Genomic DNA, 15,651 nt, shown 5'->3' with positions numbered 1-15,651 from the left:
AGTTGATGGCATTGTGCTTGCAAATTTATTGACATGGGGTAGTCCTTTGGAAAGCTAATGAAATTCCCTGTTACGTCTACCTGAACGAAGATCCTCTGCACCACCCGAATCTCACAGCATTTCTGTCAAACAGTCAGCACCAGTACACAAACAGGGAATGCAATAATCGGTACAGCTGATACAGAAGACAGTTTTAGCAGCAGTCAGAAAAGAGCCATTTCCAGAGCGGGTGTGATCCAACCGTGCTGCTGTGCAATGAGAGGTGAGGTAAATTTTCTTAGAACAAAATCTTCAAGTTATAACTCTGTACTCTGCTAAACCTAAGTATGTTATAAAAGTAAAAGCAACCTAAATGCAGCGGTGTTTGGTGCTACACAAATTCCCCAGGCAGACAAATAAAAACAGTCATATAAGTGAGGCTTTAAAATTGGCTGATTAAAGAAAAATGAAAATCAGGAAATACATAAATTGGAAACTTCTAAGAAGGGTGGCTTATGGAGACAAATCTGAGATGTGGTTTCGATCTGTTTATGTAATCTTTTTTAGTGAGGAATATTCAGTGTGTTAGCTATGACTGTCAGCATTTGAACATTTGAAAGCTATCCCCTGCATCTTAAAAAATGACTGATCTTGATAAGATTCACAGTTTTAATAATAAAGATGATTATTAATTTTCACTGTTACTCCTTTTGTAGTTACGTTGAAGGAACTCAGGTGGAAACTGAGTTCTGGGATCTTGCCGCAGGGGGCAGTTTCCCATCACTACCAGAAAGGCAGCCTCCGTAAGTGGCATTGGAAGGGGAAGGGACGCTGCGGAGGCGTGTTGTACTCAAAGTTTTAGCCACAGGCTTGAACGGACTTTCCGTGCTACCATGTGGCAAGTGTATAAGATATCTCAGGACTAAAGAGCATTAATCAGAGCTTAGGATACTTGTGAAATCTGTTTTATTATGTGCGGATTTGGCACTGGTGCCTATAGTTAAGGTAGTCTAGCACTTTCCGCTATAATTCTGTTCTCAGTTGCTTATAATTGAGAACATTTTGGGTTGAAACTTTCCATGCTGGGTGTCTGCTTCAGGCTGATTGTTATTTTTCATTTTAGTATAAGTAGTTTAGGTGCTTTTTCAGCTTGAGATTGAGTCAAAATTCATGGTTCAGTGGGAGATGTGCCCCAGTGTAAATGGGATGGTGGAGCGTAAGCCAAAAAATTGTATCGTGTAGTGTGGGAGTGTGCACCAGGTTTGATGGCACTAATGGAGATAAATGGAGACTAATGCCTTATTAATAAATCCCGATGCTTTTCATAAAATTGAAGTATGATTATTTATTTATTTTTCTATCAAGAGGCTTTAACACTTCCATCTTCTGTAGCTCATTTGAAATATTAGAAAGAAGAGCCGCAGGAAAGGGATGAATTTGGCCAATCCATGCAAACCTTCTGAAGAAAAAAAATAATCTTTATTTGTGTGAGCTCAAATTCGGTATCTTAGATACCAGTGTCTTTTTTTCTTTTTCTTTGTCTCTCCTGTGATTTGTTTGTAAAATATGTGCTCCAGTTTAAACCCACAGCAGTTAGAAAGAGCTTTTCTTGCAAATGGTGTTCCTTTTCTGTCCCTGTGCAAGAGCTGATAAAAAGGCGAATTTTTCTGTTATGCTTTCAGTGTTTCTCCTTCTGATTTTCTTCCCCCTCTTTCCCTTCCCAGGAGGGAGCAGGAGTGTAAGCAGTTTGACTCAAATGCATATGGCCATGGATTGGGCTGGGGGCAGTGGGAAGAGATGGGGACATGTTTGCTTTAAAGACAGAGTATAAGAAAACAGAGAAAAGAATTTATAGTGAAACTCTGAAGATAAAGAGTCGATTTATTTAGCACACTCTCTCTACCAATGCAGTAGAACTAAGTAGTTTTCCATTTGGATACAAATTCTTCCCCTCAAGGAGGGACCTTCACCCTTCTTCCCTGTCTCTTGCCACGATTTTAAAGACGAAAGCCCAAGCTTGTATATACATATAAGGTGCTAAACACACCCTCACACTGTGGGTTAGTGAAAACTGACTACTCCAAATTTTCTTCAAACTTCATCTGAAAGGAAACGCAAGTAAGTGTGTGGTTATGGGTGCAGGAAGCTTGTTTGGAAGCTATTGGTACAGGTAAATGATTTTTACTTTTGGCTGACCCTTGGACAGAGATGGAAAGGAAATACCAATATCTACTGAATCAGTATTTTTATTACAAGAAATTGGTCTTAATATTAAAAAAAGGGATTGACTTTGGCTAAAGCCTGTAACAGATTATATGCACATATGCATTTTGGGTATTGCTGAGTACTTCCTAGACTGTTTTGCTTTCTTTATTATTACATTTGGTTTGCTGAAAATCTGTCCTTCCTCTGTCATTTAATTCATATTTTCAACTTCTTTTTTCTTCTGTGGTTAGTCTTAAGGTATCATTTATAATTCACCTACTGTTCTTTTTTTTCTGTAGAGAAGAATATACTAAAAAATCTAGTAAGTATAGAATAGAAAAACAATTTGAATGACATCAGAAATGTAGTAAAACTAGAATGATGGCAGATTATAGTAGGAGAATGCTTATACTGGAGTTATTCCACTTCTTATGAATACCTGAATGTCATTTCTGTTAAAATACAATTTCCTTTGCGTTGGGTTTTTGTTGTTTTTTTTTTTTTTTTACTATTGCAGTTAAAAATAAATTTACTGAAAAGTTTATTTTCTATCTTGCACTGTTAACTTTTATTCTCAGAATTTAGACTATCACTGGCCAGCTTAAATATCCGTGACTAAAATGACTTAAACAGAAGCTGGTCTTATACACTTTGTAATGGTGTTGTTTTTCTTTTAATCACATTTCATTGTGTTACATGTCAAAATGACTCTGATTTAAAATATTTGCTATTACATTCCTTAAAAGGACAGTTATTGGAAGAGAAGATGATAGCTACCACGACGTAATAAACTGTTCTGGGATATAGTCAGGGACTCTGCCGCTTTTTCTGTTGAAGCTGAACCCCTACAGCTAAATATTTAAGTTTTATAGGGCTAGAAATACAGTATTAGAAAGAAGGTTAGCACTAGTTCTGTTGGGATAGAATTGTAGGAGTGAGGTAGAGTGGGGAAGTTGTGTTTCCAGTCATGTTCTGTGTGTTTTATCTAGCGGCTGTTCAATACGAAAGTAGTCTCTGTAGTAAAGACCAGAGTAAAGGTCATTCCCCTGCTGATGAATGCTTCAGTGGTTAGCTACAGGTGGGCGGCTGCTTGTACTTGCTTGTCATTACTTTTCCCTGACGCAGTGAGTGTTGTTACACAATGTGACGATTCAGAAGAGCGCTGCGTCCCAGCCTAACCTCTAGCTCAGGGCTTAGAAAAATTTCTTGAAAGGTGGGAGGTAAGAGTTTGGATGCTTTTTTAGGTTGAGAAGTGTGATTAGCTGACATCCTATAGACAACCAAATGCACACTTGCTAGATTGTACTGAAGCTGCACAACTGCTGCATAACGTTTTTTGAAAGAAAGGTATGAGCCAAATGGTTCGTTTAGGAACTGTGTGGGAGAGCTTAAATTACTAGAATACCTGGGTTTCACAGACATTGGATCTGTCTTTAAAAAAACCCAACAAAATATTATCACACCTCCTTTACACAGAGAGGAATTGGGACATAGAGAGTAAGCCAAAAATGAATGTGCTTCTCCCCAAATTAAACTGAGAACCTGGAATGGAAAATTAATTTTTATTGGATAGATTTGGCAAAGTTCTGTAAGCCACTAGATTATGATGGAAAATGTTCAGCTTCGCTAACCATCGCTCTCTGTGATATGTTCTCTTGGTTAAAACATGGAGCCATGTTTCTTCTTGGCTCAGAAATTATTGGAAGGCATTGTAGACCTGTGATTCAGAGCATTTTGTGGTCTTGACTTTTTCTGTCCTTGATTTTGGCTCTTCTTTGTCCCTGTTTCCATGAAAGGGAGGGAGGAGAGTAGACTTGAAGAGGAAAAGTGACAGTAAGGCAATTTGGGGTCAGAAAGAGAAAAGACGGCGAGTGACAGAAAGCATAGTCCTGTCTGCTGCCTATACCTGTCTGCCAAAGACTGGTCTTAGTATATGCAGAAGACCTGATGCAGGCATGCAAAAGCTTGCAGTTGCAGAGTAATTGGCTTGTGAAGGGAAATAATTGCTTGCAATAGGAGTTTTGTAAATCTATTTCACTAGCTCCCCATGTGTCAGTTGTGTGGAGTCCAGAGGAGGTATGCTTTGTACCAAACACCTGAATTTTAGAGTTGATTTTATTCTCCTCAGTGTTTTCCTCATTGAGCTCTATTCTTATTAAGTTCTTATATTTAACAAAAGTTCTGTTGTGTGTTAAGAAACCTGACGTATTTGTCCTCTTTTGGTCATTCCCACGGTTCCAGAGGGGATGGACATACATACAATAGCGATGAGGAACAAGATTTGAATCTTTCATGATTGATACAAACACCTAAAATGTGTCATGGCATTACTGAGCGTTGTGATACTACTGAACCATTTTGACAAGAGGTCCATGGGATTTTGGGGGGCTGTTTGGTGAGAATGATTTCTCCCTTTTTTCATGAATACTCTCTTTCTTCAGTCAGTTCGATGAGGAGGAGCATCCTGTGCTGGAGACCACAGTGTGGCTTGTAGTGCTTCTTGCTCCCCTCTCACTCACTGAACATACTCCTTTCCTTTCTGGAGTCTCCCTGGAATATGGACTTCTACAGCATCTCATCTCTCATTTTCTTGAGACTTGCAGATTCCTATTAATTGTGTGAGCACGACGGCCGCAGTCTGCTCTGGCACTGTGGTGGTGGTGAAGTACAACCTGACTGCAGTCTTTACACCTCATCCTTGCTGGAATAAAAAGGTCATTGCTAGCTGTCATGGTTTTAGCTGGGACAGAGTTAATTTTCTTCACTGCAGCTGGTGCAGCGCTGTGCTTTGGGCTTAGCATGGAAATAATGTTGATAACACACCGATGGTTTGGTTGTTGCTGGGCAGAGCTTGTGCTAGTCAGGGGCTTTTCCAGCCTCCCGTGCTCTGCCGGGGGCACAAGGAGCCGGGAGGGGAGGGGGCACAGCCACGAGAGCTGATCCAAACTGGCCAAAGGGATATTCCATATCATGTAACGTCATGCCCAGTACGTTAACTGGGAGGGGCTGGCCGGGGGGGGCTGGCAGCAATCGCGGCTCGGGGACGGGCAGCATCGGTCGGCGGGTGGTGAGCGGTTGTATCGCTTGTGGGTTTTTTTTTCCCTTCCTTTTCCTGTTTATATCATCATCATCATCATCATCACTATTTTATTTTAAGTTTTAAACTGTTCTTATCTCAACCCACAGTTTTTTTCCTTTTGCTCTTCCGATCCTCTCCCCCATCCCACGGGGGGGGCAGCGAGCGAGCGGCTGCGCCGTGTTCAGTTGCCGACGGGGGCTGAATCACGTCAGTAGCACCCTCTGTTCTCGGGAGGACGTCCCGTGGGAGGTCTGGGCAGCAGGGCCAGGTGATACACAGTGTGACAAAGCTTGGCTGTGAAGAAGAGAGCACAATGTTACGGGCAGTGAGATAAGACAGTTGTCAGCATCTGATAATGTTGGTCCCAGTTGAGTCATGGTTTAGTACCATCAGAGTGAAGAATGGAAAGCCGGTTTGGAAGGAGGAGAATGGATGGATGGAGCCCTATAAAATAAGGGAAATTTTGAAGGGTACTATTATGTTAGTGCTCTGAAACCTTCTCTGTTAAAGCCTAATTACTTGGCAATATTGTAAGCTGTTTAGGATGTAAAGTAAATAACCAACACTACCTCTTAATATTTTTATGTCAATAAAGAGGAATCTTATGACAAACTGGAGGTATTTACAAACAGCAGTTGCGGCGTTTCTGTATAGAAACAGCAAGAACTTGAGCAGTCCTGTGTACAGCCTGAATTTGCTAATATATGGCCTTGTAATATATGTAATATATGGTCTGTACTTGTACAGACACATCAGAATGCTTTCTTCTGTGCCATCGTGCCTTACGTTTGGGTTCCCCTGACCTATCTGCTCCCTTGTGAACCGATCATGTCCCAGGTAGCGTAAGTCACAGTAGCTGTGGTATGGCTGTACATTTTAAAACAAAAAAAAATTGATTACTAACGATCAAATATTTTTATTATGACCAGTTTCCTGAGATGTTTTAAAAGTAGGGAGAAGCACCTTACTTTTTAAGGCAGAATTTCCAATTAGCGAGCATTCACTGTATCCTTTTAAGAAGAATGCAACGGTTTTAACACATTACTGGGGATTCTGCTACTTTCCCGGCTGGCATGGCAATGTCTGCGTGGAATGCTACAAAAGATCCGGAAGTTAAAAACAGATAACTATGTTTCTGTCTGGTTTTAGGTACTTAATTTATGCCAGTAGATGGTTTTAATTCCGTATCCTGGACTGAATCCAGAATATGTGACGTATATAAATTGGATGCAATTAAGTAGATTTACAGCTGGCTTCTTGGTTTTCCTCTCCGTGAATACGGTCGTATACGGAATATTTGACACCGAGGACTACCCAGTGCCTCTTTCGTGCTGGTTTGGGCGAGAGAATCTTTGGAGCTGGCTGATAAGATTTGTTTTCTGAGTGAGGCATCAAGTGTTTTTCAGGACTTGCATAGGTCCGTGAATCTTTTCATAAATTTGGAAGGCTCTCAGTTGAGTCCACAAGTTTTGGGGGCATTTATCTCGTAGCAGTTTGCCATCTGCTTGGGGAAGCTCAGCTGCCTTGGGTCTGAATGCTTAAACTTATTTTAGGGTATTATCAACACAACTCTTAAGTCACAGAGTAATGCGTTGTTGTAGTAGTGCCTATGCACCGTTTGATTTAGTTTATGTTAGGCTGTGTTCTGAACTCGGTGTTCCTAGGCTTAACTGCAGAGATTTAGTAAAGACAATGGAACATTTAAATTTTTTATAGAAACTGTAAAACTTGGATTATCATCTTTGACTATTTTTTGCATGCTTTACAATATTTTTTTTTCTGAGATACATTTTATTTATAATTTACCAAAGAAGTCTGCATATTTTCTACATATCTTATGTGTCTTTTCTGATGTCTTGTACATGCATACTGTCTGACTGTATCCTGCAAATAATTATTTTTACTAGATAAGTCTAGTCTAAAACAATCCTATGTGCCTGCACGTGACTGTCACAAGTGTTTCTTATGTGGAGGACTTATACTACAGGAGTTATTTTAAAACGTTTTCTGTTTTATTTATGTAATATAACGCTAATTTAATATCACAAGCCAACCACTTTCATAGTACCAGTACGTCTGTGACTTTCACTGAATTTTAGCTTGGCTCCTTAATGCAATTTTGCATCGGCACTTTTTCATTATTTGAAGCTGTACCAATAAGAATATAATTATTTTGCCTTTGAGAAGCAAAGGCAGGCAGCGTGCTTTTTCGCATTGACGATACCCGCATCACTCACAGTATTTATTGATTTGTTACTGAATTCTATGCTGTTCAATTAAAAACTGCAAAGACCTATGTTGAAACGGAAAGATTTCATTTAATGTAGCGACAAACATGAATTTTCAAATTTAGAAACCAAGATTTTGGATTCTACATATTTCTATTTAAAAGCAAGGGGTTAAATTCTGAATAACCCCCTTAAAAATATATTTTTAAAGGGTCATTTTTTTACCTGCCTACTTGAAATATACCTAATGTTTAGTTATTTAAGTGGAAAAGATTGCATTATTCTTTCTAAATCTTTCTCTTTCTTTTTTTGAGTTAACTTAAGCATTTGCTAAATTATCCTGAATTACAGAAATCAATTCTGTTTAGCTGTTATGAAAATTTTCTAACTTCTCTGTAGGCTAAATCTTTAGTCCTCCTATACTATAACTTAGTGCTTCTAGAATGCGACGTGTTTCTTTAAAGTGAAAATATAATCTCATTGTTTTTTAGGCTTACATATATGAAATGCATTCAAGCACTTTTTCACACAAACTGGGGGGACACACAGAAACCGTCACCGACGTGACTTTTAGTCCCTCATCTCCCCAGGTAAGTCATGGCTTTTTTTCCTCTTTGTAGCTAAAACATGTAAAATCTCCACTGTAAGATGCTTTTTACTACTCCTCTATTTACCTGCCAATATGCCGTGCAGCTGTAAGGCTGGTCATCTACTTCCAACTGTAGTGCGGTTATTGTGTCAATTATAAACCCATGCAGAATGATGGACGCTACAGAGGCAAATGCTCTGACAAACTGCCTGTAAAGAAGTATTCTGGCACGGGAACTATTGCAAACCTGTACTTGATAACGTTGGGAAAACGTACATCCGTCTCAAATGGACAGCGCAAAAAGACTACTCCTAATTCGGAGGGTTTAAGAGAGAAGGGAGAAGGGGCAGGGAAATGGCAGGGGGCTCAGGCCTGCCATAATTACTGAAAGGTCTGCAAGATTTAAAAAGCAGTGTTATTTAAAACGGGCTGTGTGACAGCAAAGAGGGAAATAACTTTATCACAATGTTTTGAAAAACTGCTGTTGTGTTTTGAGTCTTTCAGATATATGTAGGTAAAAAGTAATCTGAAGAATTTAGGCATTAGGCAATGACAGTTCCTCCTTTTTTAACCAGTAATTAATACTATGCTGTGTTAACAGCACTGTATTTCAGTGTAACACTTCAATTATAATGCAGCAATATATACCCAGGAGTCTGTTTTCTAAGTTTTATCTGGAAACCAGAGCTTCCTTACAGCTACTTTATGATGTGAATTCATTGTATATTGTTCTGAATCCTGTAGGCTTACCTTTGTTTTCATGTATTGAAACTGCATCGAAGCTTTCTACTTTCTACATTTCTCCTTACTTTAAGGAGACAACAATGGTCACTATCTATAAAAGAGTGCACAGTGGCTCCTCTTTGCCACCTCCTCAGCACTGGCTGTACTTGCTACTATTAAAAAAATATTTATGGAGTAAGTATAGTTTCCTTACACATGGGAATATTGTCATATTTACGTATCTCCTTCCATTTGTAAATAAAGATGCTAACATTACCTTGATTTTAGAATTTCTTGACGTTTTATTCCTTGTGTATATGTTGTTTGAACAGAGAAACTCTGAATTGCTATCTTGTGGGGCACTTTATGTATTTCTGCTCTTTAGATTCAGCAATGCTGTATTCAACTAAATGGTATAGTTTATTAAATTTTGCACCCGGATTAAAACTAGTTTCAGGTTTAGCACTGAACACAGTTCTGCAAAACAATGTTATATAGTGAAGAATAGAGCTGACTGTAGTCTTGCAGCATCCTGTGGTCCAGGTGTTGGAATGCCTTTTGGTGGAAAACATCTTATTAGAGTTAAATGTCCCGAGACTCAGTTGCAATAATACTGTGAATCAAGACTTTGAAGTAACTAATTTCAGGCAAACCAGTTGTTGATCAGGGCGGGGGCAGAATCTGTAAGTGGTGTAAAATAAGCACTGGCTGTAGACCTAAGCCAATCTGGTCTGTCTCTGAAAGTGTGCCTTGGGGCACAAAACCTTTAACACTGAACTTTCTGAAGCTTCACACAGTCCATTTCATGTTGTGGTTAAGAGCCAAATCTGAGGTTCAAGCACCAGAAAGCCTTTTCTTGAAGAGCACTTTCCCGAGGAGCAAGAGCTGTGGATTTGAACCAGCTTACAAGCTACAAGCTTCCCCACAGGTACGGTTCTGGGGGAAGACTTTGAAGCTGATGTTATCAGAAACACTTTACTAAAAAGTGAGGAATGTGCTGAAACTGATCCTTTGAAGGATTACAGCCGAAACGTAAATTCTGTTAACCAAGTCTTTTTGTATAATAAGCATTCCAAAATGCTTCCTAAATACTTATTTTTGTGAGTTGCAGAACAAATAAACAAATCACCTGGGCTTGCCAGCGTAGGATTTAGCATGAAGGTACATTCAGAGGCACTAGGAGAAGAAGCTAAGAAATACAATAGTAAGCTTGTAGCGTGGAAAAGATGAAAACCACAAATGAATTAGGAAAGAATAATCCAATCCTTGAAGGAAAGACCTTGTATTACGTAGCCAGGATTTCTGACACTGTAAGATTTTGATCCCTACCCCTACCACTAGTTAGGGATTTAAAATTGACGCTGTTCTTGTTTCATCCAAAGTTTGAATGAATACTATTAAGAATTATATTGGGTTCTGAATAACCTCTGTACAAAACCCCATTGCATTCAAAGGGAAACACTGGCAGGGGAAGGAGTAAGGGGTGAAAAAAGGGAAGTGGCTGATGAGTGAAATTCAAACATTATGGCTAAGCTTTCTGCCGTGGAAAGATCCAGCCAAGAGTGAGGTGTACTGGCAGCACCCCAGTTCAGTGGTCGCTTGCCCAACACCTGTCCGTGAGGTAGTTTGTTCCAACCATTATTATAACTCGCACTTGCATAAATGTTCTTCCAGAAAAAAAGAGAAAAACCCTGGGTGGGTATAATAGTGATATTTTGCTGATGTGGGGCATTGTTGCTTCCATCACATGGTACTCTGGAATGGTTTATAAAATAGTTGCTATGAAAGCTGGAGAAGGGGAATAAGACAGAAGCTTTAAATTTATCTTAGGTTTATTTTCTAGATGCTGTCTCAGTTTTAGCTTCTCATTGTTGTTTCCTGGTTTTCACTCATTGTTCAAATCTTATGTAGGGAAAAGGGGTTTGCTTACGAAAAATATTGAGTTTCAATCTAGTTTAGGGAATATACACTGAAGGATACTATACCCTTTAACTATAATAACTATAACTATTAACTGTAGCATATTTGAATCAAACTAAGTTAAAACAGGGTGGGACTCTTATCTTCCAAATATGGGGACAATAAATTGTATCTCTTTGAAATGTTTTTGAAGCAGGATAAAAGCAAATGGGGGCACTATTGTCCTCTGCTGGTTTTTGGTGGCTTTTGTGTAGTTGAGTGTCGGTTTCATGGGTGAACAATGTGTGGCAAAACCATCCAAGTACACTCTAGCACAATGTTGTCCTCATCGGCTTCAACAGAGAAGAAAAGAAGCTCTAAGCTCTGAGCCAATATGCTGTGCTGGAAGTTATTTTTTCATGACAGAATCATGGCTTTGAAACCAGTATGCGTTGCTACCACCCGACTGATATACTGAGAGGGAGCTTTGAGAGAGAGAAAAAACCCCACCCTAAACCACACTTAAACAGAATAAGCCCTGAGCAACCCAAGTCCAGCATTGACCTTATTTTGAGTAGAAGGTTGGATGAGATGATTTCCTGAAGTCCTTAGAAGGCTACCTGTCTGAAGTATACAGATATTTAAACACATGCTCAATAAGTCCATGTGGGGCGTTTGGTGAAAAATAATCAAAAATAGAATTTGCATTGGATGTAACGTGGCAAATCTGTTCCATTCTCTTTGACTGTAGATTTAAAGGAGGTAAATATATGACAGTTTGATGTGACCACCTGGCTGATATACTGAGAGATAGCTTCAAGAGGAAAAAAAAAAAAAACAAACAAAACCCCAAACCAAACCAAAAAACAACAACCCAAAACTAGACTATAATGGAAAAAGTCCTCAGCAAGCTGGTCTGAGTTCAGTGTTGACCTTACTTTGAGCAGGTTCAATGATAAGATTTCCTGAAGTCCCTGTAAAATTAATTATTTTCTGATTTTGTGATAGTGCATATTCCCCAGAAACCTCTTGGCACTGAAGGCATGGTAATTTAAAATTGCCATGTAGAAAACATTAACATCTTTCAAATACCGTGTAAGTTCAACTGTTGACTGTTTATCAGTAAAATACCTAATTTACATGCGTGGAAGGTATTAATTCAAATTGTTACTTGGTAGAACTTTTATTTGCATTAATTTATAAGTCTGATTTTGCGTTTAGAAGTGCAGCTAGATTTCAAATAACATTCATTTCAGGTATTATATTGTGGCATGCCTAGGTGAGGTGCTAACTGGCAATAACTTCATTACTTGGCAGCTGGAGAAAGTTAAATGAATAGTAGAGATCTGGAAATCTCTTTCACAGCTAGATTTGCATGGGAGCCACTGAAAATTTCATGCTGGTTTTCTTCTGACCTGCTTGAAGGGAGACTTATTTAATGTTCCCAGCAAGGACGTTTGCTTGTGGGTCTCTCAGTAGTACAATTTTGCACTAAAGCCACCACTTTAGTCAGAATCGGCTACAGGTGGTTTTGGATGTGTCTGGAAATATGAGTTATCATCTTTTGATAGCTACTAGCAAAGTATTCTTTTCCTGGTGGTCACATCTGGAGATTTCACTTTAGAACAACGTACACGAAAACTCCATTCTTTTGCGATTTTGGTTCACCATCAATGGTTCACTTAATCATAAATTTTTCCACAATGGAGGTGGCTTTTGTAGTGATATGGAAAATTCTTTTTCAGACTTTAATTTGCTGAGTTTTGGCTTTAGTATTGAATCAGTCTTGTCTCATCCCTATGCAGGGCACGTGTCTTCCAGTACGATATTCTTCCCTAGGACTCAGGACTGTCTTGTCACAGATTAAATCACGTGGATTTCAAACCTGTGACCAGCTCGACCTCTAATATTATCTCAGTGAAGTCAGGAAACCTCTTTCTCATGGTTCTTTGGACCCTACTGTTTGACCCACTCAATCCCAAGTACTCCCTCTCATAATCCACAAATACATCAAAACTAGATGTAAATGGAGTTTGGTAATTTTTCTTTTCTTTCTCCTGTAATTTTGTCTCTGAGCAGAATTAGCAGCCAGCTGTCAGCTTTTCTGATCTTGCGTTCCAGGAGATCAAATTAAAGGGCTAGAAAATGCCATCAAATTCTAAAAATTCTAGGTTTTCTCTTGCTTTTTTGAAAAGTGTTTTAAAGTTTTGAATTCTGCTGGAAGACTAGAGTAACTTTCAAAAATTAGGTTTTAAAAACTTTCCTCTAGACTTTTGTTGAAAAATTATTTGGTAGAATCCTTTGTCTTATTCAGGGCCCTTGGGTGGAACAGCCTTTATACTCACGAAAGAAGTAGAAGCAGAAGATGGAAAGTAAACTAGCTTGGACACCTAAGGGGAAGCTGTAGTTGTGTCAGAAAACCTTCAGAGGGAGCCTATGTGGGAGCGAGAGTGCTCTCGATGAACAAGCAAGCAGCGGGGAAGTGGCAACGAAAAGGCTTAAGGTGGAGGTCTGTGGAAAGAGGTCACACGTTTATTTTCAGGGCAGATAGCTCACTTAAAATCTGGCAACTCAGTAGCAGCCAATGGACAGACATCCTCTTGTACTATCTGAGGTAATAAAAACATCCGAATGTGTAAAGGTAAAACAGTTTACTGAAGCCTCAGAAAGCTGGACACTGAGACTAGGGGTGTAAGCATATTTGTGGAAAAGGACACCTGGTAAAAATCTGAAGACTGATTATTTTCTGTTGGATTTTAATTAGCTTCAGAAGGAACAGGCTTTTGCAAATAGGTCACTATTTGTCTCAGAAGAGGCACTTTCCTGGAATTTTAGGTCCTGAGCTGAACTGAATATGCCTCTACTATGTATGTTAAAAAATTTAATTTGATTATAAAATGGAATTCTCTAAATGCAGTAACGTCCTGCTTAGGGATTACTGGTAAAGTAGAAGAAAAGGGATGTTTTTTTATTTTGGATCAGAAATGGACTACTGAATTGCTAGTTATTCTTAAATACAAGAATTCCCAAACTCGCTTGTGGAAGTCTTTTTTACCATAGGCCTTTCTACTGTAGAGGCCTTGGATCATCTGCTGTGTTGTGCTGTTATCTTAAACTCTGTACTAATATGCCAGTGTAGATGTTAAACAAAGCATGTTTGCAACTGCAGGGGTTTAAGCTAGCATATTGTACTTCATTCTTTTGATGAGCTGGGGCTACCCAAGCAGTCAGCCAACTGGCTTGGCCGAGAACCTTCCGGTGCAGAGAGTGATTAAAACTGGGTGACAAATCAGGGAAGGCTGCGAAAGACAGAGGCTATTTAATGGTTTTCCAGTATGTCCTTGTGCATCTTAATATCAGGTCTTCGACTCTTCACTCATTTCACAAACCTGTTCTCTTTCTACCTGCTACTTCAAGCTGGTCAGGAAGACATTTCATCAGTCTGTTTTCTTTATGAGCAGTAGTGTGCAGTAATGCAGGCTTTGTATGAAGGCTGTCTTAGCCAAAGACTGCACTGCAGTTTGCATCTGGTGAGAAGTTATTTCTTTTACCCTCGTCCAGCCAAAGACGACAGCTGCATCAAAAAGGGAAAAAAAAAAAGCCAGCTGCTGACTTCATATACATGCTTTCTGAGTTTGAATGTATTTCTCGCCTTGTCTTCTCCTTGTACTTTTAGCCAAATCTGTGTGCTCTCATTTGTGTAATCTCAGTGCGTTGAATGAGGATTTGGAGTGGATATCTCTTAAATTTAACGAACATATCAGTCTAATTTTTCTATCCAGTTTACAAAAATAGCAGTCTGACTAGATTTGATTAACATTTTATTTTCATCCTCCATCATGTTAAACATACCTCTTCTTTTATCCTCAAATGTACAGATTTATTATAATGGTATTAACTGCGAAAAAAAATCGGGATGGCAGTTTTACAATTTATCTTAACTCTCAGGGGCTGAAGGCGGTTCCAGTTTGATCGACTTGTAAATGGCACCAAGACATTTCTGCAAAGTAGCCAAAGGCAGCTGCACGTGCCCTTTCTTATTCTTATAAGATTCTAAGATTTATGAGAGCGAAAAGTTGGATTCACTGGGCCAAACACTAGGGTAATAAGACCTCTGCAAAAGGTAACAGCGCCCTGAGTGCTACTGAGCAAATGAATCCTTGTGACGGTGAGTGAGACCTTTGGGGTTTTTTTGTGTAAGACGTTGCTTTTTTAAAAAATAGTTAGCAGTATTTGACCGATGCGGCTGTGTAGTTTACAAGCTCATAACTTGTTAATTATCTGTTAGATTCTCTTCAGATTTAGAGAATTGCATAGCCATTCAACTTTCAGCAGTTAGGTGGGTTTAGAAGTTCAGCAAAACCACAGAAGTACAACTTGTCTTTTATCCTGAGTTTAGTCCTAGTCTAAATGGCTTGGGGGAAAAGAGGGGCTTCAGCCTTACTCCCCTCTGGGAGATTCTCTAAGTGGACTTGATTTCTTACAGTGCTTAGCTTAGCTGCTGCCTTTAAGTCACTGGTTATGCTTGCAGATCTTGGCCCTTGCCTTTTTAAAAACTGCTTTGATGGAAAAGAATGAAGAGCTTTGGGTTGTACCACACTCCTGCTATGAGGGTGGTCGAGCCTGTGGAGAACCTATTAGCGTGACACAGCAGATGGTCCTACTGAGTTTGTTCCAGTCCCTGAGAATTCAGAATCAGAGTTCCTCGCTGCACGTGTATGCCTCTGCTTATAGCAGGAAGACCATTTCTTTTGCGGTTTCTAACAAAAGCTGGTAATGCTGCGTGCCCATTAGTATAGAAGCTGATGTTTAGCAGAGAAATTTGTTTACACCAGAGAAAGTGCACACAAATATAAGAAGGATGGCAGATTTTAAAAAAGAAAGAAAAAGCCTTCTCTAAGCTAGAAAGGACAATATAATTCAGTTTAATCATGGGATATTCCAGCCAT

The 15,651-nt window shown here is 39.3% G+C and overlaps 1 protein-coding gene across 1 annotated transcript in view; it reads left to right on the top strand.

The window, feature by feature from the left end:
* Positions 1 to 15,651, top strand: part of WDR27 (WD repeat domain 27) — a 136,363-nt gene that overhangs the window by 71,850 nt on the left and 48,862 nt on the right. The window contains exon 24 of the mRNA XM_064445639.1: positions 7,983 to 8,081. Within this exon, the coding sequence (XP_064301709.1) occupies positions 7,983 to 8,081 (99 nt within the window). The remainder of the gene's footprint in view (positions 1 to 7,982; positions 8,082 to 15,651) is intronic.

The sequence above is a fragment of the Phalacrocorax carbo genome, chromosome 3 (genome assembly GCF_963921805.1).
Source record: "Phalacrocorax carbo chromosome 3, bPhaCar2.1, whole genome shotgun sequence".
NCBI lineage: Eukaryota > Metazoa > Chordata > Aves > Suliformes > Phalacrocoracidae > Phalacrocorax > Phalacrocorax carbo.
Note: the sequence above shows the minus strand (reverse complement) of the source record. Positions and strands in the feature narration are given on the sequence as shown.